We start from the raw sequence: 23,396 nt of genomic DNA, 5'->3' as shown, positions 1-23,396 counted from the left end.
ATTGTCTAGCAATCAGCTACCCTTGGCTTCCCACTCTCCTATCTCACTCCTCCCCCTGGTCTTCCCAAGTATGAGAAGGAGCAAAGAAAAAGGCTCTTGATATCTTTAACCAAGTTGGGTTGTGCACACCCGTTATTACCCGCTCTCAAACTCAGAACTGAAAAAGGAAGAGACCGGAGGAGAGACCCTATTTAATTTCCCTATAAGACAGGTGCCCAACGGCCTACAAGAAGCCCATATTTCTTGGCCACCCACAAACCTTCACTCTTTAGTAGATGGGCTACCAAACATGCAAAAAGAGCCCAAGAAGTAGACAGATAAAGGTTAGACTATAATCCAAGTGTACAGTGCTAATTTTCAAGACCTAAATCAACTCTTTAGTGTTGTGATACCCCAGGCAGACTTAAGTGACAATCTTAAGCAAGCCACCCACTGGCCCCCTCATATCTGCCATGAAAGATGCTACTTATGAGACTCAATTACATTAAAAGTCAGTCTCATTAGAGCCGTAAAAGAGGTTAGTCCCATGAAGCTGGATTGGGACCAAATTTCCAGATGCAGAAAGGGGGCATTTGAGGAACCCTCAGAATATTTTAGCAGATTGACAGAATTATTCCTTAATTGTTCAGGGGTTCAGGATCCCCCTTCTAATGGTCAACCAGCCTTGCCTTTCTTCTTTATGCAGGTATTGACCCCTGTTTTAGAGACCAAGTAGTCTTGGCCTCCTTTAGAGGTTAGTGGCATTGCCCAAACCTGTTTTGATCAGATGTCAGCTTCTACCAAAGGATTAGAGCATAGGTTTATCACTCTACAAGTACAACAGTTAGAAAACGAGATGATAGGGAGAGGGGGGACCAATTTCAAGACAGAGGTAGGGCACCTAATTTCTGGCAGATCCCTGGGTAGGGTCCTTGTTATCATTGTGGTCAAACAGGCCACTCAATAAAGCACAGTGCCCTACCCTCTCCTCTTTAGATGCTTCCCCTCTCCCCCTCGCCACATGCTTCTGGCTAGGAATTAACGGAGACTGCCAAGGAATTTCCACTGATCTTTGTTTCTCCCCTGAGCCCCTGGTATCTTTGATGGTCTCCAACAAGTCTATAGACAGCCTTATAGACATTAGGGCTTGGTTTCACATTCCACTCTCAGAAGTCAAGATGTGCCTAATCTTTTTTCTTCTGTGTAGTAGGAGTTTCAAACAAACCTAAGGTTCTCCCCTTCATTTCCTCAGTCTGTTACTCTAGTACCCTTGAGTACCTCCTACTCTTTTCTTTTCTCTTCTTCCTCTCCTTTGAGCTTACTAGGCCCAACCTCTTTACAAGCTCAGCTATATTATTTTCTGCACTCCTGATGGACTACTTCTGCAACTACCACAGTCTCAGATGGTACATCTGGAATCAGTCCCTTTGGATCCAGCTTCCTCTATTACTCCTTTTGAACTGGATTTGTCTGCTATTCCTGCTGCACTCTGAGCTACATCCAGTAATAATGCCGGCCGCCTATTTATTGCTCCTGTTTCTATCCCTGTTGATCCTCATTGCTCTCCTCCCTCTATTTCTCAGTACACCCTATCAAACCCATCATCGCCGAACTTTTACAACAAGGAGTCCTAGTACGGATTTCTCTTTCTTTCCCTATTCTCTGTAATACACCTACCATGCCAGTACAGTAGCCCGGACAAATACCAGTTTGTGCAGAACCTTCACACCATTAACTCAATTGTTTTACCTTGTGCCCCTGTAGTTCCAGATCATTAAATGTTGCTCTTTTAAATCCCACAAGATTCTAATATCTTTACTGTTATAGACTTATGCTCCACCGCCTTCTCTGTCTCATGTCGAACCCTCCCTCTCAGTATCTTTTCGCATTTACTTTTGAGGGCCAACACTATACCTCGACATGTCTATCTTAGGGGTTTATTCACTCTCCTATTTTCTCACAGGCTTTACATTTAGTCCTCTCAGATCTCTCTCTCCCTTCCCAATCCACCCATTTGCATTATGTTGATGATCTTCTTTGTTCTCCTTTTTCTGCACATTTTATTTACTTTTGAAATTGGCTGAATAGGGTTTAAAGGTTTCCCTCACCCAAAACAGAGTGGAGACCAATTTCCATCTTTCTTGCCCCACTACTGTTAAACAATTACACTCTTTTCTGGGTACCACTAACTTCTGTAGACTCTGGGTCCTAGACTTTGTTCTTTTGGTCATTCCTATGTGATCTTCTTAAAAAGTCTTGCACATCTCCACTCTTCTGGACAGAGAAAGCAGAGCAATCCTTTGTTTCCCTTAAACAGTCCCTGGCCTCTTCGCCAGTCTTAGACCTACCCAATTACTCCCTTTCCTTTCCTTTGCTGCCATGAAAAACATGCAATTGCTTCTGGAGTTCCTTCTCAGACTCAGGGAGACAGACATACCTACTGCTTACCTTTCCTACTAGCTGGACTCTGTGGCCAGGGCCCTCCCAGTATGTTTGAAGGCAGTCATGGCTGCATTAGTGGAAAGTTCTGTTTGTGTCTTGAATAGCTCCCTTCACTTAAACATTCCCCATTCAATTTCCAATCTCCTTTCACATGTTACGACTCAATTCCTTTCATCTGCTCAGTAGTCCAAGTATGAACTTTAAATACTGAATCCTAATATTATCATTCATAGATCTCCTCTCAATCCAGCCTCAATTACTTCCACTCCCCAATGATGTTAACCCCCATGATTGCTCCTTGGCTGTTGAAAGCAACGCTAAAGTCAGGTGGTGGAGGACAGACAAGCTCATTCACCAATCACGCAATGCAAGAGGGAGGAATTTTTCAGAGGGTAGAAGGCAGAGATGCTGATTTGCATACCAGTGATACGAGTGTGGGGGTAACTTTCCTCTTTATTGCAGTTATATTTTACTATTTCAAGATGCATCAAGGAATCTGCAAGCCCAGAAGGGGTGGTTTATATGAATGAAGCAAGAGGTTCTAGATTTAAAAGAGATGTTTTGTCTTTTGCATCTTTGCAAAAGCCAAATTCAAAATTCTGGGAAACAGTACATTTATTTTAAGCTGGATCAATCAGCAGATTTTTTTGAGACTTAAATTTTATCTGCCCCTAAAATGATGGTTTAATTTTCTGAATCTGATCTAAAGCAGCGTGACGTGATTTAAAGTATAAAAACTTCTAATATATTTAAGCCAATTTTTAAAAAGGCTACGCGTGTAAATTTCAGGGTTCACACATGTGGCTGGGCCTTGCGCGTGCCATGTGCATTTTACAACAGGCCCAGCCACATGCATAAACCCCAGTACACACAGAAGTGCCGGGCCTCTCCAAAGGCGCGGGCTGGGGGGAGGGGGGGCATGGACTGGGTGGGGCCATCTGTGACAGCGCCATTAGCTGCTGAGCTGGGGAAGCGCATGCCAGTAGGCAGCCGGCGTGTGGAAGTTACTTCAACTACAAAGTTGAAGTAAGTAGTAAAACAAGCAAAAAAAACCCCAAATAGGTAGGGGGTAGGAGTCAGCAAGAAGAGGGGAAAAGGTAGGAAGGATAGTTAGGGGTATAGGGAGCTGGGGAAACCCTAGTCGTGTTGCTTTGTAAAATCCGCCCCCCCCCCACCCCTCCGTGAGTTGCGGGCTGCCTACTGGCTCGCACATGTTATAAAATCGGTGCATGGGTCTTAAAATCGACCCTTAAGTGACTAATGCTTACCTAGACATTATTTATTGAAGAAAGTCACATTATATTTCAACCTGAGATATTTACTGGAGAATAATATTGAAGATTCACAACTCTGTACATTAATTGTAACATTTTTTTAAATTTTCAGCATTTTGATCAATTTTGAACTTCGATCACTGTGGATCTCAAAGGAAATTAAGATTTTTCTTTTATCTTATTTTAATATGTATTTCTCCTCACGTGTCATTATATGATTAATAAATTATGAAATATTTTTTAATTATCTTAACTGAACAGAACATAAGAACATAAAATTTGTATTACTGAGTCAGGCCAAAAATTCATCAAGCCCCACAGTAGCCAATCCAGGTCACAAGTACCTGGCAGGATCCCAAAAAAGTTGATAGATTCTATGTTGCTTATCTCAGACATAAGCAATAGATTTTCCCAAGTCCACCTTAATAATGGGTTATGGACTTTTCTTCCAGGAACTTGTCCAAACTTTCTTTAAACCCAGCTACATTAGAAGCTTTTACCAGATCCTCCAGCACTAAATTCCATAATTTATGCAGAGAGTAAAAAAAAAAAAGTTGTCCTTTTTGTCTTAAATGTATTACCTATCAATGGTGTAAGAAGGGGAGCAGGGGGTGCCAATGACCCCGGGCGCAGGGTTATAGGGGGAGCTGATGGCCAACAGAAAGGCCCATCTGGCTGCCAATGGACCTCACTCCATTGGCGGGTAGCAGGAAAGCATGTTACGTCTATGCTGTGTGCCAGCCGTGCACAGCAGCAAGATTGGTGGGGCTGAGGTGGAGCTCATCCCACAACGGCCCAAAGAAAGTCACCTTCAGTTGCTCCTCCTCCTTCCTGCCTGTATGGTCCCAGAAGAAAAGCACTGGGTGTTATTTAATATATGTGCTATTTTGAAATTTTATTGGTGCTTGGGAAATTTTTAAAAAATGTATATGATTTTAATTAATATAAGTTATTCTATTTGTCAGTAGTTTTAAAATATTCTTTCATTAGTATGGTTCTTCTATTATAATAGATGCTTTATGTTTCTTGATTTTATTTGTTTTATGAGGATGATGGTTCTGTTTTTCCATTATTACACACAGAGTCTGGTTTCTTGGGGTTTCCATTTCAGTTTTTGTCTGCATATTGCTGGTACTAATTTGTGATCCTTTATTCTGGATTTGGTGAGGGTCTGTCTCTGCTCTGTGCATGTGACCAAGATGAGAGATTCTGCTAGTGTGTAGTGTCTTTGTAGGGATCTATAGCCATTGGGTTTGTTTTGTTTCCCCGGTAGGCGATGTATTGATATTCTGGGACCCAGTGTAATATTTATCTGTGCTTTTTCACAAGTAGAGTTCTTGTTGTTTGACTCCTTGGTGTTACTACTGTTACGTTAAGATAGGTTTGCTGTATAGATTTTGAGTATCTTTTTTGCGGGGTTTTTTATTAGTTCACAATGTGTCTGGCAGTGGAAGGTGTTTGTGCTGCTATTACTGTGAGGTGACGCCAGAATTCGGAAATGTTTTTTGTATGATGAGCTGTAAGGGAAACATCCACCTCCATTGTTGGGGGAATTTCTGTGGATGCAGAGTGTTTTACAGAACTTATATTGACATTCTTTTCCTTCCTGTATACATTCCAGACGTCATTCTCATAACCATATAGAATTAGATGAATGCAGCTATCAAATAATTTTAATAGTAGCTTTACTAGAAGTGTGAAACTAGCCAGCTTTTTAAAATTACGCAGAAGATCCTTTAGACTTTATTAAGAGGTTTTTATAGCCAATTTTTGAGGAAATGTTATTTTGCCCCTCCCCCCCAATTCTTCTGTCTAGAGTAGCCACTGATTCTCTGTGACCTTAAGCATTAGTACAAGAGGGATGGGGGGGGGGTGCTGGAGAGGCACACAAATCATTGGACTCTGGGCGCCGGAAACCGTTGGTATGCACTGTTACCTATTAACTTCACTGCAGGTCTCCTAGTCCTTGTACTTTTTGAAAAACCATCATTTATATTTATATCAACCTTTATAGTAAAATGTTTGGTCTCCTTCAGCAAGAACGATCTCTACAGTAGGAGTTCTCAACCCATCCTTCGGACACATTTAGCCAGTCAGGTTTTCAGGATATCCAATGAATATGCATGAGGTAGATTTGCATGAACTGCCTCCATATTAATGCAAATCTATCTCATGCACGTTCATTGTGGATATCCTGAAAATTTGACAATCTATGTCCTGAAGACTAGGCTGAGGACCCCTGGTCCACTGTATACACTAATATATCCTCCATAAACATTAATTGCTATTTCATCCTTCAATGTATTCTCCATAAAGATCATCCTCTACATATATCTTATTGATGTATAATTAGAATATGCATTTTAATAATTTTATTAAGAAAATTAAAATATTCATGACAAATGTTCTGAAGCAATATGAAAGATGACCTCTGTTAGTACTCTAGCTCTAGTCCATCATAGTGGGAACTGGCTGAATTAAATAGATAAGCAGAAGCAAAGGTGCTGGGGAGATCTGGCAGCAACACTGCAAACTAGTAAATCACTAAATACTTCATAGACATTATAATTATTTCTTTGAGACATGCACATTTTATGTCTAAAGGGCTGCAAAGGAAGATACAGGAAAGACTTGGTTGCAAAGCACATGAAGGAAGACTACAGTAAACTCATGCAGGAAGGCACACAGGATTTAGTAAGCCAAAACAGAAATGAATGCCTTTGAGGAGAAACAAGTAACACATTCATACACATCAAATACTACAGCGTTTTCAGAAGTAGCATAGCATTTATTTATCACATTCCAAATCTGCTGTGCTACACTAAATCTTTCCTCACACCCACCCCCAAATCTGCTAAATTATTATTCAAAGCAATTATGCTACTGTAGATAGAAACATTTCACTCTATTGAGTATTCTGTGATTCCTGCTTGCTTAGTTTTTAGTCTAAAGTGATTATTTCAGATTTTGCACAATTGACATCAACCTTCAAATGTAGGAAATTAGACCTTAATTTTCCAAATGAATAGTGCTGAAATATATTATGCTTATTATAGTTTAAGAACATCTTTCTCTCTTTTCCTTTGTGTGCCATTCAATTTGAGATTCAGATGTAGGTCACTGAACACAACAATTCTGACAGGTAATTAGCAGAGACTGTTACACCAATCCTCTATGACTAGGAGTTGTAGGGCTTATAATAATTTACTTCTAGATCACCCAAACCTTTGTACCTATGTTGGCAACCCTCTACACAACAAAAAAGTAAATGTAAAAAAAATAAATAATATATTATATATATATATATATATATAATAAAATATAGAATAAAGACTGAGAGCTAGACATATAAACATACCTAATCCAATAATTCCGAGGGTCTCCCCTCGGATTCTGGCAGCTCCAGAAGCAACTTCCCGAATCTGTTCAACGCTCTGAACTCTTGTGCCTTCTCGTAAAGCCTGATGAAGCCAGGTGGTTCGTCTGTACAGGTTCAATATGTGGCACATTGTAGAATCTGCTGTCTCCTCCACTGACGCAGCTGGCACATTACATACTGCAATTCCTTAAAGAGAAGAGAGGTATGTCTGCTGCATGTTTTTAGTATTCAAAGGCAAGCAACACTGACAACACAATCTTTTTCCTCTTTAACTGGGTTATCAAAGAATAATACAGAAGTTCCATTTTGTAAAATGGAGAAGTTACATTATAATGTGATTTAGATTGAGAAGAGGAAAAAATCATCAGTGACTAAGGTCTAATTCATAAATACCTTTCTTCCATTCTGTCCATGAGAAAATACTTAGGGGTAGATTTTAAAAGCTTGCGCGCGTGCGTCCATGTGCATGCGCTACCCGGCGCGCACACATGGACACGCAATTTTATAACATGCGTGCGCTGATGCGCACGTTATAAAATCGGGGGTCGGCGCACGCAAGGGGGTGCACATTTGTGCAACCTACGCGCGCCGACGCCCACAGCCTTCTGCAGTTCCCTCCCAGTCCACTCCATTTTAGGAGCATCCTGGGAGGGAACTTCCGTACCCCCTATTCTTCCATAACCTTCCCACCCTCTAGACCTATCCTAAACCCCCCCAAAATCCTTATCCTACCTGTTGCGCCTGCCGGCACCCTGCTGGCACACAATCCCCCGGCACAGCAGCAAATGGCTGCTGTGCCAGGCGCCTCTAGCCCCGCCCCTTTCCCGAAGCCCTGGGACATACACGCGTCCCGGGGCTTTATGCGCGTGACCAGGCCTTTGAAAATAGGTCTTTTAAAATCTACCTCTTAGTGAATCGTGGTCTTAAAGGTATATTTGAAAGTATACAATGTGAAGATTTCAGCCTCATTTCTTGAGGACATGTACTAAAAAAGCAGGAACTGTTTCTAAATACCTGGGGTGACTGGCAATTTCTATTAAGAAGGAGGAAAGGAACAATAAAGGTGTTTTAAGCAAGGATTAATGGTTCACTAGAGAGGCTTTTATCCAGAATGGCTGCTATCAAACCCATTCCAGATGATGGGCCTGATTTTAAAAAAGCATTTACAAGCATAAAACTGAGTTTTATTCAAGTAAATGCACTTTACTCGAGTAAGTGGGCTTTTGAAAATTGCTACAATATATTTATTTAAAAATGTTTATATACTGCTTTTACAATTAAAGTTGGTCAAAACAGTTTACAAGTAAAACATTCATAATAACAAAAATCACACAGTGAGCTAAAAACATTTAAAAGCTAAATAGAAATTACAGAAGAGAAAAGTTGAAAATTATTGGACAGAAATAGTAGGGCCTGTAGTCATATAAATGATTACTTAGGACTGAATTGATTTAATAGGCGATGAACCGAAGGCAGCCGAGATCTGCTACAGCTCCACTGCCTTACTTTTGTTTATGCCAATTACCTGTACTTTTCTATGCCATTGAATTGTCCATAGGATTTGCTCGCTTAAGTGCACTTTATACATGTAAATGGCTTTTGAAAATTGCTACAATAGCAGTTACATTTTCACGTGTAAATCTTTTTGAAAATTCACCTGAATAGGTTTATCTGGATAACACTGTTCTCTACCTCCTCCCGCAGCCCAATTCAAATTCCTTCTTCCACCCGCTACTTCTCAAACCTGTTACTTCAGCAACTTTCCCTCCTGTGTGGCTCACAGTCTTCACTCAACTCAACTCTTCAAACCACTTGTTGCACCATAGATGATCTACTGAGCACTGCATGGTTCCAACAGTTGAACTGAAAATGAACCGCTCAGGGGGGAGAGATGCCTAAGTAACAGGTTTGAGAAGCAGCAGGGGTGGATGAAGGGAAGGAGGAGTTCTGATTAGGCTGTGGGAAGGGGGGATCTCATTGGACAGGGTCCCAAGGTGGTCATATTGGCCATAGTGGTAAAAGAGAAAAAGAGAATGAGAAACTATGAGTAGAGAGTCCTGGGGAGTTTAGAGGCAAACACAAGTGCCAAATTTTGAACAACAGAAGTTTTTTCAGGTATGAGAACATGGCTTAGCCCACATGATTGTTTCTTAGTAATAGGAGCTTATGGATAATGGATCTGCAGATAAAAGCTGCTTTAATGTACTTTGTAAAATTTTATATTGTGCCTGTTGATGACTGGATCTATCAGTTCCTTGTTTTCATGAGTTCCAAATTCACTGTACTTCAATGGGTATTTGTGTTGACAGGGATTTATAATATATGGGACAGAACTGGTCGCAAATACTGTAAGACTCTTATCACTGCAAATGTTCTGTATATCATATAGGAAATACATGTGGCAACAGAGAAAGGGACACCACTACTACAAGCCAAATTATATTTTTCTTTCCATGGTAATGTTGAACCTTAGTAACAAAGAATGCAACAAGCAAATTACTATTATAACTTACAACCAAAGGATGGGTGCTCAACACATTTCCTGCAGTGATGTGCTACAGCTCCAATGCATTAATTTTGTGTTATGCCAATGACCTGTTCTTTTTCTATGAGACATTGACTTCTGGCACTCTATAAAGTACTGTTACAGAAATATTTTTGAGAATGAGCCTTTTAGCTTTACTGTTCAGTACCATCTCTCTTCTTGGAAGTGTGGTGGTTCATGCAGATTGTTATTATGATGTCATGTTACAGACAGCTTTTTATGTTTGAAATTTATATTGAGTAGTACTAAGAGGTATTTCTGTTTTATGTATTTATTTACAGTGTTTAGGTACTTAATTTTTATGTTTTTTATAACTATAATTTATGATTTTATATGCTGACTTATGTTTTATTATATTATATTGTTAATTGCTTTGATTTTATTTGATAAGGCAGTATATCAAAATAAAATAAACCTAAACTAATCTAAACCTAATAAAATAAAACCCATCACTTTAGAGGACTTTTTCATTTAAAATAATGTCATCATATAAAAGGGGGATCTATTTCAGTGCAACACCACTCATGCTGATCTTATAGAGTCAGCTGAAGTAAGCAAGAATAATGACAGGTCAGCAGCGTAGTTCAGTCTTAAGAATTATGTGGGTGTCAAAATCTCCGAGGCAGAACAAATGGAAGTGCTTAAGAGAACAGAGGATGGGGAAATGAAGTTCAAAGCACATAAAGGCAATGAGAGAAAAAGTCCGGGAAAAGAAAGGGAAGCTGAAGAAGAAAGACATTGGGGAAGAATTAAATAAAAACTAAAGAGAAAAGAGTGAGGAGAAGAAAACGGAGGATGAGATAAACTGTGGAAACAGAACAACAAAAGTACATGAGTGCTTAGTGGAGACAAACACACAGAAATGGAATGGCAAAACATGTTTGAAATAAAGGGAAGAGAGAAGGTTGTCTAATCTTTTATTGAAATACATGTAGAAGGAACATTTTAGGATGAAACATGTGAAAGAACACATTTTAGGTAAATAGTTACTTCCTAAAGGAACTACTAAAGTTGACTCTGGAAAGACAGCAATAGTTGCAAAGAGGATGAGAAAGACTACAACAAGCAGAAGAGATACAAAAATAAAAAATGGCACAGATTAAGATGAAAGATAATAAGGAAAGAAAAAGATAAATGAAGTAGGGTGGAGAAACAGATAATCTGATAGCAGATAAGGACCATAGGGCCCACCTTATCCATTTACTTTATTTCCTAGTACAATGTCATAGCCCCAGTTGATCTTTTTCCTTTCACTTCTTTGTAACTAGGGATCACCTGTGCTTATCCCCATGCTTTCTTGAATTCTATTATTGGTTTGCCCTACACCATCTCATCTAGAAGACCGCTCCATGCATCCAGCACTCTTTCTGTTTAGAAATTTAGTATTTATTAATTGGCTTTATTACTTGTTTTTATTTTTAATACAAAAATGAATCCAAACTGGTTCACAGCAAATTCAAATAGCAGCATATAAGCAAAGGTCACTTACAGATTCTGATGCTAATCTTGAGTCTACACCTTTTAAACCTCACACTGTGAGGTTCTTCTAGAATGGCTTTTCCAGTGAAAAAAGTTAGCTTCTTTTATATTAGTTTTACATGTAAGGTATTGAATCTATCTATATCATTTCTCATGCCACTTCTCTCCTTTAGAATACACATAATTAGGCCTGGCCAAAGGTTACACGTGTTCACATAGATATTGGAGTGATCCTTGCGGAACACAACTAAAGGCACTTCTTTTCTCAGAGCAAATACCATTTAACACTGTTGCCTTATCACTAAACTAGTTTCTAATCCAGGCAAGCACTTTGGGGCACTTCCCTAGGCTGCTCAGTTTACATATATATGCACCTCCTATCCAGAAAAGTACCAAAGGCTTTGCTGAAATTCAAGTATATCACACTCAATACATGCCCTTGGTTTAATTCTCTAGTCACTCAATCACAGAAAGTTATCAGATTTGTTTGACCAGATCTCTTTCTGGTAAAACCATGCTGCCTCAGATCCTTTAAAATGCTGATCTCAGAAGATTTCACTGTCCTTTTCTATAGTAGTGTGTCCATTCATTTTCCCAACCCTGAGGTCAGACTGCCCAGTATGTAGTTTTCAACTTCCTCTCTTTTCCCACTTGTATGAGGGAGGACATCCACTGTGTTCCAGTTCTGCAGAACCACTCCCATCTCCAAAGATCAATTAAAGAGATCTGTGAGGAGATTTTCCAGAGCCTTTCTAGCTCCCTGAATATCCTAGGGCGTATCCCATTGAGCCCCATAGCTTTATCCAATTTCAATTTTTCAGGTTTCATATGAACCTTTTACTCTGTAAATGATGTGTCGTCTACCTTACCACTTTACCCTGGTCAACTACTTGTAGTCCTTCTCTAAACCTTTTTACAGTAAACAATGAACAAGAACATTTGTTCAGTATTTCTGCTTTTTCCTCATCACCTCCCACACATAATTTTTTATTTTCTCACTCTCAAAAATCCACCTGTGCCCTACCTACTTTCATTGACCTACCTAATTAAGATCCAGTATATGTATGTAGAGACCTCCCAAGTCTCCACTAGATGGCCCAAGCCTAATTCGGGGTTAAGTAGTGAGGAGATGGAGGCAGCATACCATTCATAACAGCACCTCCTTTGAGGCTGTCTGGAGTGGTGAGCTCCTGGGTGAATAAGGAAGGAGGAACGTTAAGTGTTGTGTGGCAGTCTTGAGTTGCGGTTCTAAGAGCCAGGACTGTTTGTGAGTTCTCCTCAATTTTGGGCCCCAAGCCTGAAACCAGAGGAGGTACTCTGCCATTGCCAATTTCTACACAGATCTGGGAGAAGGAGTCTTGTAAGAGGAGAAAGATCAGGAGTTCTGTTTAAAGAAATTTGGTTTCCACCTTTTTGGGAGGAAGAAAGTGTTTGTGCCACCTTTTCTTGCCCACTGTTAGGGACGGGGCAGATCTGGCTTTTCAACTGCCTAAGATTATTCTCCTTCTGGAGAAGGATTTCAGAGATCCAAAGAGAGGACATACCTTGACCAGCTGGAGACCTCTACTAGAGTCTCCACCTTGGGACACAGGACACTGGATGGGTGCTGTAAGAGCAGAAGTGTGTTTGGTCCTCGGGTACTGTGGGACAGGGAATTCAGCCACAAATAGGATAATTTCAGCCCACCTGGAACACTTATGCTTCCAATACGTGGAGAGTAGGAACAACCCAGAGCCCAGTACTGAGGGACACAGAAAAAGATATAGAGACACAGGACTTCTGCCTTAATCAAACAGAATAAGTTTGGATACAATTGGACATTGATTTGTCTATACGTTTTTGATTTTAAAACCAATCATAGTAAACTTTCATTTGCTACACGTACCAGTGAGTCTAGCTTGCTATTTCCAGTATGACTGCCCTAAAGAGCTAATAATAACACATAGGGAAGGGATTCCTCGTGCATGCCCTGGGCCTAGGAAAACAGCTTTCTCTCTTAGAAACAAAGAATCCACACCTGGGGGTTGGGGTGGGCCAAATGGCAGGTGACTGTAAGCTTGGAACTTAGTCCTGTGATATTTTTTTATGGCCCATTAAGAATTCAGCAAACATGGCCAAATTTGAACTAATAACTGAAGTGGGACAATAAGTAAATCTACAGCTCTATCACTAAATTTTCAAAAGGGAAAGTGAGAAAATGAGGAAATTAGAAAAATATTGAAAGGTGCAGCTGCAAAGTTTAAAAGTGTTCAACAGGCATGGACATTGTTTAAAAATACAATGTTAGATGCGCAGTCTAGATGGCACGGTTAAAAGTGAGGTGAAAGAGGCTATTTTAGCAAAAAAAAAAAAAATTCTTCAAAAAACTGGAAGGAGGATCCATCTGAAGAAAATAGGAAAAAGCATAAGCATTGTAAAGTTAAGTGTAAAACATTGATAAGACAGGCGAAGAGAGAATTTGAAATGAAGTTGGCCGTAGAGGCAAAAACTCATAATAAAAAGTATATCCGAAGCAAGAAACCTGTGAGGGAGGCAGTTGGACTGTTAGATGACAGAGGGAAGATAAGGCCATTGCAGAAAGACTAAATGAATGCTTTGCTTCTGTGTTTACTAATGAAGATGTTGGGAAGATACCAGTTCCGGAGATGGTTTTCAAAGGTGATGAATCAGATGAACTAAACCAAATCACTGTGAACCTGGAAGATGTAGTAGGCTAGATTGACAAACTAAAACTAATTCTCACTTATACGTTATAATTTTTATGCTCAATAAGACCTGTCAACTTAATTGTTTAAGTCTTTTTCTTTTCCTTTATCTTTTGGTCATCAATGTTACAACGTTATTGTTAAATTTTGAACTTATGTACTCTGTTCCAAGTTTCATAACCTTGTTCTATGTAATGCCTTTTGCAATTTTCATGTTCTGTTTCAATGTAAACAGATGTGATCTTTATTTCATATAGGAACACCGGTATATAAAAATCTAAAAATAAATAAATAAAATAAAGAGTAGCAAAATCACCTGGACCGGATGGTATGCATCCTAGGGTTCTGAAGGAACTAAAAAATGAAATTTTAGATCTATTAGTTAAAATTTGTAACCGATCATTAAAATCATCCATTGTACCTGAAGACTGGAGGGTGGCCAATGTAACCCAATATTTTAAAAAGGGCTCCAGGGGCGATCCGGGAAACTATAGACCAGTGAGCCTGACTTTGCTGGGACAAATAGTGGAAACTATTCTAAAGATCAAAATCACAGAGAATATAGAAAGACATGGTTTAATGGAACACGGTCAACATGGATTTAACAAAGGGAAGTCTTGCCTCACAAATCTGCTTCAATTTTTTGAAGGGGTTATATTTATTTATTTATTTAAGGTTTTTCTATACCGAATTTCTTGATGCAGATCAAATCAACTCGGTTTACATCGAACAAAAGTTTTAACAATAACATAGTCAATAAACATATTACAAGAGGCAGATATTTGCAGAGTCAAAAGTTACATTATAACAAGGGCGAGCAACTGGGGATTAGGAAAAGAAAGGGGGGAAAACAAGAGTATACAACAATCGGCAAACTTTATACAGAGAGTGAGGGTGGCTAGGATAGCCAATCTCTAAGGATACTTCTAAACATTAAGACATCTTAATAAACATGTTAATAAACATGTGGATAAAGGTGAACCGGTAGATGTAGTGTATTTGGATTATCAGAAGGCATTTGACAAACTCCCTCATGAGAGGCTTCTAAGAAAACTAAAAAGTCATGGGATAGGAGGCGATGTCCTTTTCGTGGATTACAAACTGGTTAAAAGACAGGAAACAGAGAGTAGGATTACCGTATTTTTCGCTCCATAAGACGTACTTTTTTTACCCCAAAAGCGGGGAGAAAATGTCTGTGTGTCTTATGGAGCGAATATAAAAAACAAAACAAAACTAACTACATCCCCTCACCCTCCTGACCCCCCCCCCAAGACTTGCCAAAAGTCCCTGGTGGTCCAGGAGCGATCTCCTACACTTCGGCTGTAAGCTGCCAGTATTCAAAATGGCGCCGATAGCCTTTGCCCTTACTATGTCACAGGGGCTACTGGTGCCATTGGCCAGCCCTTGTCACATGGTGCTGAAGTGCAGGAGATCGCTCCTGGACCCCGCTGGACCACCAGGGACTTTTGGCAAGTCTAGGGGGGGGGGGGGTCAGGAGGGTAGGGGGTTATAGTTAATTACATTTAAAGGGTTAGTATGGGGTGTTTTGTTTTTTTTTCAACAAGAGAACGATAAACGTTTTCTGATCTGGGGAGTGGTCAGAAATGGCCCTTCCCAGACCTGAATACGATATGGGGACAAAAAAAATGTTATGCCCTCCCCTAATTTGCCCCATAAGACACACAGACGCCCGGGAACAGAGCCGGTTTAGCACACCATTTTTATTTTTAATTTTCCTGCTCTGAATCCTAGGTGCGTCTTATGCTCAGGTGCGTCTTATGGAGCGAAAAATACGGTAAAAGGTCAGTTTTCTCAGTGGAAATGGGTAAACAGTGGAGTGATCAGGGATCTGTGCTTGGACCGGTGCTTTTCAATATATTTATAAATGATTTGGAAAGCAATACAATGAGTGAGGCAATCAAATTTGCAGATGATACAAAATTATTCAGAGTAGTTAAATCTCAGGCAGATTGTGATACATTGCAGGAGGGCCTTGTGAGACTGGAAGATAGGGCATCCAAATGGCAGAAGGAATTTAATGTGGACAAGTGCAAGGTGCTGCATATAGGGAAAAATATCCCATGCAGTAGATACATAATGTTAGGTTCCATATTAGGAGCTACCAACTAGGAAAAAGATCTAGGCATCATAGTGGATAATACATTGAAATCGTTGACACAGTGTGCTGCAGTAGTCAAAAATGCAGACAGAATGTTAGGAATTATTAGGAAGGGAATGGTGAATAAAACAAAAAATGTCATAATGCCTCTGTATCGCTCCATGGTGAGACCACACCTTGAGTACTGTGTACAGTTCTGGTCACCGCATCTCAAAATAGATATAGTCACACTGGAGAAGGTACAGAGAAGAGCAATCAAAATAATAAAGGGGATGGAATATCTCCCCTATGAGGAAAGGCTAAAGAGGTTAGGGCTGTTCAGCTTGGAGAAGAGACGGCTGAGGGGGGATATGATAGAGGTCTTTAAAATCATGAGCGGTCTTGAACGAGTAGATGTGAATCGGTTATTCACACTTTCGGATAATAGAAGGACTAGGAGGCACTCCATGAAGTTATCAAGTAACACATTTAAGTCTAATCAGAGAAAATTCTTTTTCACTCATCTCACACTTAAGCTCTGGAATCTGTTGCCAGAGGATGTGGTTAGTGCAGTTAGTGTAGCTGGGTTTAAAAAAGGTTTGGATAAGTTCTTGGAGAAGTCCATTAACTGCTATTAATCAAGTTGACTTACGGAATGGCCTCTGCTATTACTGGCAACAGTAGCATGGGATCTTCTTAGTGTTTGGGTACTTGCCAGGTTCTTGTAGCCTGGTTTAGCCTCTGTTGAAAACACGATGCTGGGCTTGATGGACCCTTGGTCTGAAGAGGTATGCAATTTCTTATGTTCTTATGTACATGTACTATTAGATACATGGATCAACAAGATGAAGATATGACTTCCTAACTTGTGGAATTCTATGACTATCAAACAAACTGATGAGGGCCTCCATATAGGTTACCTCCATTCACTCTTTTCTTCATTTCCACCTCTAGTCTTTAGGGATCTAGTGTTATCCCATGCCATTTTGAATTTCTTTACTGTTTTTGTCTTCACCAAATCTTCTGAAAGGGCATTCCAGGCATCCACCACCCTCTCTGTGAAGAAATATTTCCTGATGTTGATTCTGAGTCATCTGCCCTAGAGTTTCATTTTGTCACCCCTAGTTTTACTACTTGCTTTTCAATGGAAAAGGGTTCAGGATCATGCAGATACCAGAAAAGTTTTAAATGATGCACGATCCTCAAACCTTTTCCATTGGAAAGCAAGCAGTAGAATTAGGGGTCACAAAATGAAACTCCAGGGGGACGACTCAGAACCAACATCAAGAAATAATTCTTCACAGATAATGTGGTGGATGCCTTGAATGCCCTTCCGGAACAGGTGGTGAAGATGAAAACAGTAAATCAATTCAAAAAGGCAGGGATAAACACTGTAATCCTAAAGGCTAGAGGTGAAAATGAAGAAAAGGGTGCAAGAGGGGTAACCTGCATGGAACAGGAGATACTAACCCTAACTGAAGGCATGGGGATTACTACCCCTTAACCAATTAGCTTTTATCATTTTGACACAAGTGTAGCATCGCTCTCCACTTCAACGGTGGTGGGGGGTGGAATAGAGCCCTGACTTTTAAGGTCTTAGGGAAAAAGTGCAGGACTGTTTCTACAGCCAAGTCCAAAAGCACTGTCTGAATTATCAAGAAGGCTGCTCACCCTGTAAAAATGTAGATAGCATCAATTTTGAAATGGGTTTGACAGTGCTTGGTTTTGATTGTTAATATTACTACCCTTAACATAAGACTTAAGGGTAATTGCATGGAGTGACAGTTATTACCTTTAATAGAAACATGGGGATAATCTGCACAGAGAGGCAGCTACTTCCATAAGAAAACAGTCGGGCAGATTGGATGGGCCATTTGGTCTTTTTCTGCTCTCAATACTATATTACTCTGTAACAGCACTGTCTTAAAGTAACAGAACAATGATAAGGAGACTACCACTAGGATGCAATATCATCTCTATGGCTATAAACATACCATACTGGAACAAACTTGATGTAAGATATGTCAGAAGTTGTGGATACATGATGTTCCCAATTGTAACATACAATTTATAATCCAATAAAAATAATTTACAAGCCCATATTATAATTACTATGTTGGTTTACTAAAAGGTAGATAACAAAGAAATCAGTTTTCTCTAACACCATTATAGCTGCTATAACTGCACCACAGATTTGTGTGGGACAAAGGAAAGAATAAAATATTCTTAAATTAGTCACTTCAGTAAAACAGTTACAAAAAAAAAAAGCAGCACAAAATCTAAATCTTTGTAGGCAAACTATACACACACAAACACACACTGCATGGACCCATCAGAGATCATGATATGTGATGTCATTGGTGATTCTCTTCTCCAGCATGCCCAAATTATAGCATAAAACTGTACAATTGTCAAGCTAAACACTACTACACACATCATGCCAACTTCTGTACTTTGGTCTACTGTTTAAGCAGTGCTTCTTTTTAATAAATATCTGGTGGCAAAGACAAATGTTCAAATAAGCCAGTACTGCTTAAAAATCCTACCTAAATCTCCAGCTGATTTGATATCAATGTTATCGAAACCACTGCCAATTCGGACAATTATTCGAAGTGCTTTGAATTTCTCCAAGTCTTCTCGTGTTAAAGTGATAGTGTGATACATCAGTGCACCCACTGCTTCATTTAGTACCTAGAATAAAAAATAAAAAAAAGAAATGCTTCTATTATAGGATTGTTTTTCTCTCCCTCCCCATTTATGCACATACTCTACAGCACTTAGATTTTACAATCTGCTCATATAACTCTGCAGAATTCTGGAAATCCTTTAAAAAAGAAAATCTACTCTTTATTTGCATGAATTCAGTTATATTATCAAACAGGTTCTTTAAACCAAGAGAATTTTGAAATATAAGACTTGAGACTGACAGATCCATTTCAGAGATTCCAGATATGAAGAAAACTACTAATCCCTAATTTCCAAACCTTGCCAAAGAGAAACCTTTTGAGGGATGACAGTGAACCATTATTCAATGCATAGTTGCATTTTTGCCAACGTTATTTAATTCATTAGAAGACCATCACTCCAGCATTTTTCTATCTGATCACAAATGCAATATGAGTGCTATATTACTACATAAAACATTGTAAAACATGAGACAAGTTATAGAATTATTGGGGATCTCAATGAGCAACATGCTCAATGTGTGGCTATATTGCCAAGAACTGAAAATTCTCTACAGCAGTAGTTCCCAATCTGGGGTCCACAAGACCATCAGAGGGGGTCTGCCAGAAGGGAAACAACCAAAGTGCAACTGTTGAAGAATACAGCATGCTGACCTCATTTCTGAGGAGCTCTGTTCGAAGACTCCTGATGCCTAACCTCATTACCTAATCCCATGCCAAGGAGAGGAAGACTGCAGCCTCAAGAAGCCCAAATTGGCATGGAGAGGAGGCAGGGAAGAGTGTAGCTGATTGCCACCACAGAAAGTCTGAAGCTGTGCTGAAAGCAGGAGAAGCATGTTGCCACCAGCACTTTCAACAGGCGCTGAACCACATGGCTAGCAGCAGCAAGTAGGGAGATGATCCAGAGAAGCATTTCTGTCCTCTGCTATTATGTGCTTTGGCTGTCCTGCTGGTCTGACTGTGAGGAAAAAATGCTGCCCTGAGCGAGTATTATGGTCATGTTGGGGGTCAGAGAGAAGGAGGCATGAAAGAAGGGGCCATAGTGGGATCAGCACCCAGAAAGAGGCAGAGAAATGGACAGAGAGGAGAGGGCATTAGGAAGAACTTAGGAGTGAAAGCACTTGGAAAGGGTCATAAGAAGGAAGAGAACAGGAAGGAGGGCTAAAACTACTTGGCATCTTATGGGGTGCCTTAAATATGCTGCTGCAACCCATTGCTTTACCGAGATGTTTGTATTTTTTATGAGTGCCTTGAAAAGGCTACAACAATGTGCTGAGACGTTTGTATTCTTTTAGTCTTTTGTTGATTTTACTAAGATGTGTTGATTCTTAGTCCTGTTATTGACATTCCAAGTTTAATCCTGTTCTATTTTTACCTAGTTTAGTCCTGTTGTTGATAAGTGTGAAGTTTAGCTGTTACTGAAGTCTCCTTCAGACTGTATGTTACCTTTCAAATATGTTGTACACCACCTTGGATGAATATCTTATTCAAAAAGTGGGTAATAAATCCAATTTAATCAATAAAAGAGCACTTGAGATGGGACTATGGGAAGAGCTGGAGGACCAGGGAAGGAGCTGCAAGGGGAAGAGGACAGGAGGCAAAGCACTCTGGAAGGAGCCATAGGGGAGGGAAGGCACTTGAGAAGGGATCATGGGGGCAGGGGTGTACAGCACTCAGAAAGGGGCCATGAAGGAAGGGAAGGAGGGAAGGAATGCAGAAGGGTAAGCACTCAGGAAAGGGCCTTGAGGGGAGGATCAAGGAAAGGAATACAGAAGGGACAAAAAGGAGGCATTAAGGATGGGGCCATGTATGGGGGCAAGTAGGGCAGGAGGGAGGGTACTTGGAGAAAGATCACAGGAGGGACAGAACCAGAGAAGGGGCTGCAGGGAGGAAAGAGCAGAAGGGAAAGCACTCAGGAAGAGTCTGTAGGTGGAGGGAAAGAGGGAAGGCACTTGGGAACAGGCCATGGTAGAAGTGGGGAGTAACACTCTTGAAAGGACCATAAAGGGAGGGCAGGAGAGAGAGAGCGCAGTTTATATCGGAACCATTCTTAGTTAATATTCATTTTTATATATTACAAGTGATTCTGGAATGCATTTTTCTTACCTCATTGATCAGATTTACATATGGCATTTAACCTCATATAAAATTAAAGAGATTTCATGTGGGGTTCAACAAAAATTTTGAATGTTTAAATGGGGTCCTCACTTTCCAAATGGTTAGGAACCCCTACTCTGCAGCAAATTTGCAGAACTTCAAGAAATAATAATACGATGCTAACTAATCTACTGTACAAGTAGAGGCAAACTTTGGCTATTGTTTGTTGCATAAATTTACTATACAAAAAAGAAAAATCACTCGTACTAGCTCCATTAATTTAAGAAACCTGGCAGTATGAAGTATAAAGGTGCAACTGCTGTCAAAATGTCTTGTAATGTTACGCAGAATTTGAGCAGAACACCAGAGTACAAACTCCATATCAAACATTAGGGTAGTCTCACTTTCTCACCCCAAAAATATATTACATGTAGCAAGATGGAGGCAAGCATGAAAAACCTTTCCTATTACTGAATACTTTTTAAGGGTGAACATACTCTCTATAGGCCAGAGGTGGATAAACACTGGGTTTTTTTACACAGGGGAGTCCATCTGTGCGCTCCAATTGAGAATCAAGTAATGGAGTGAAGGTGGGAGGAGAGCAAAAAGGACACCTCCGGTGTAGGCAAGAGTCATAAATGTGGTCCTGTCTAAAAAAAAAAAAATGAAATTTTGTGCATTTTTTGGCTATAAAAGTTTTTTAAATGAATGTTTATCATCAAGTATTTTTCTTTTTGGTTATAGAACATGAAGCTATCGGATACTCAAGTTATTCCTACCCCATCAAATTACAGCAGAAACGACTGTTCTGTCATTTATTGAGTTCACCAGTGATGTCACATGTCATGATGGTCTCTAAACATAAGATTTGCCATTCCAAAGGTCCATCAAGCCCAGAATCCTGTTTCCAATATTGGCCAATCCAGGTCACAAACATCTGGCAGTATCCCAAAAGGTAAAATGAGTCCATGCTGCTTATCCCAGGGATAAGCAGTGTATTTCTCAAAGTCCACCTTAATAATGATTTATGGACTCTTCTTCCAGGAATCTGTCCAAATCTTTTTTAAACCCAGCTATACCCAGCTTCTACCACATCCTCTAGCAACAAATTCCAGAGTTTAATTATACCTTGAATAAAAATATTTTCTCCTATTTGTCTTAAATGCATTACCTTGTCTTTGTACTTTTTAAAAGAATAATCAAATGATTCATATTTGCCAGTTCCACTCCGCTCATTATTTTATAGACCTCTATCATATCAGCCATCTCTTCTCTAAGCTGAAGAGCTCTAACCTCTTTAGTCTTTTCTCATATGGAAATCATTCCAACTCCTTTATTGTTTTGGTTGCCCTTCTCTGAACCTTTTTTAATTCTGCTATATATGTTTTTTGAGATGAGATGACCAGAGCTGCACATAATCAAGGTGCAGTCTTACCATGGAGTCATACAGAGGCATTATGACACCCCTCTGTTTTATTCTTTATTCCTTTCCTAATAATTCCTAGCATTCTATTTGCTCAGTGTGCTATATGCACACTGAGCAGAGGATTTCAACATATTATCCATGACGCCGCCTAGACCATTTTCCAGGGTGGTGACTCCCAATGTAGAACCTTGATTTGTGTAGCTTTAATTTCATTGCTATTCCCTACATGCATCACTTTGCACTCATCCACACTAAATGTCTCTACCATTTGAATGCCCAGTCTTGCAAGGTCCTCTTGCAGTTTCTCACAATCCTCTTGTAATTTAGCAACTTTGAATAATTTTGTATCATCAGCAAATCAGACCACCACACTTGTTGTTACTATCTCTAGATCATTTATAAATATGTTAAAAAGCTGTGGTCCCAGAGGAAGTGATGTCATGGGCTAAGATGGTAGCCTAATCCTGTTGCTCTGATCAGATGTTTACGTAATCCTTCGCAATCAGTGTCTATTCAAAGCGTTAAGAGTCCATATCTTCGGTGTTCTGCTGCCTTAATAGCTGTGCTGCAATGTCGACAAGAAAGAAAGCAGTTGAAATCAAAAGCTACTTTGCCACAGCCACAACTCCAAACTGGCAGGTGGAAGGCCTATGGATGGAGTAGGAGCAATCTCCCTCTGGTTCGGAAGAGGAGGGTGAGCATGACCAGACGTGCAATGCAGAGGGTGAGCAATTGGTCCAGGAAGAGATGAGGGCGTGATTCAGGGACCTCAAACAGGACATTGGCAACACTAAAATGAGATCTGGAGGTGGTAAATGAGCTACGAGAGGAATTAACTGAAGTTGGTTCCTGCGTGAATGAGGTCAAGTAGCGACAAGAGGTTCAGATCGCATAAATTGAAAAGCTGCAGCATGAGGTCATGGCACTGAGGGAAGGGAAGGAGGAAGTAAGCACTAGGATTGTGGACTTGGGAGATCATGCATGCAGGAACAATTTGGGCTTCTGAGGAGTCCCTGAAACACAGGAACATATGGACTGTGTTGAGATGGTGAAATGAATCTGCAAGGCCTTGTTGGCTGGAACAGGTGACTTGGAGGGGGAGGAGCCTGTATTTCAGATTGAACAGGCACATCGCTTGGAAAGACAAACGCCAGAATCTCCCAAGTGATATCATCATGTGCTTCAGAGACTATTGGTTAAAAGTCTTGGTGACTGCGAGGGCAGGGAGGAGTATTCCAGTCGGAATCCCACAAAATTGAATTTTTTGCCAACTTACCTGCTGCGATGC

The 23,396-nt window shown here is 40.1% G+C and overlaps 1 protein-coding gene across 6 annotated transcripts in view; it reads right to left on the bottom strand.

Moving 5' to 3' along the window:
* The window catches only part of CTBP1 (C-terminal binding protein 1), a 943,073-nt gene that overhangs the window by 105,208 nt on the left and 814,469 nt on the right, over positions 1-23,396 (bottom strand). For all 6 annotated transcript variants that reach the window (XM_029592698.1, XM_029592702.1, XM_029592712.1 and 3 more), the window contains 2 exons: positions 18,448-18,592; positions 7,054-7,260 (listed from right to left, as the gene is read on the bottom strand). In XM_029592698.1, coding sequence (XP_029448558.1) covers positions 7,054-7,260; positions 18,448-18,592 — 352 coding nt within the window. The remainder of the gene's footprint in view (positions 1-7,053; positions 7,261-18,447; positions 18,593-23,396) is intronic.

This window comes from Rhinatrema bivittatum, chromosome 1 (assembly GCF_901001135.1).
Source record: "Rhinatrema bivittatum chromosome 1, aRhiBiv1.1, whole genome shotgun sequence".
Lineage (NCBI taxonomy): Eukaryota > Metazoa > Chordata > Amphibia > Gymnophiona > Rhinatrematidae > Rhinatrema > Rhinatrema bivittatum.
Note: the sequence above shows the minus strand (reverse complement) of the source record. Positions and strands in the feature narration are given on the sequence as shown.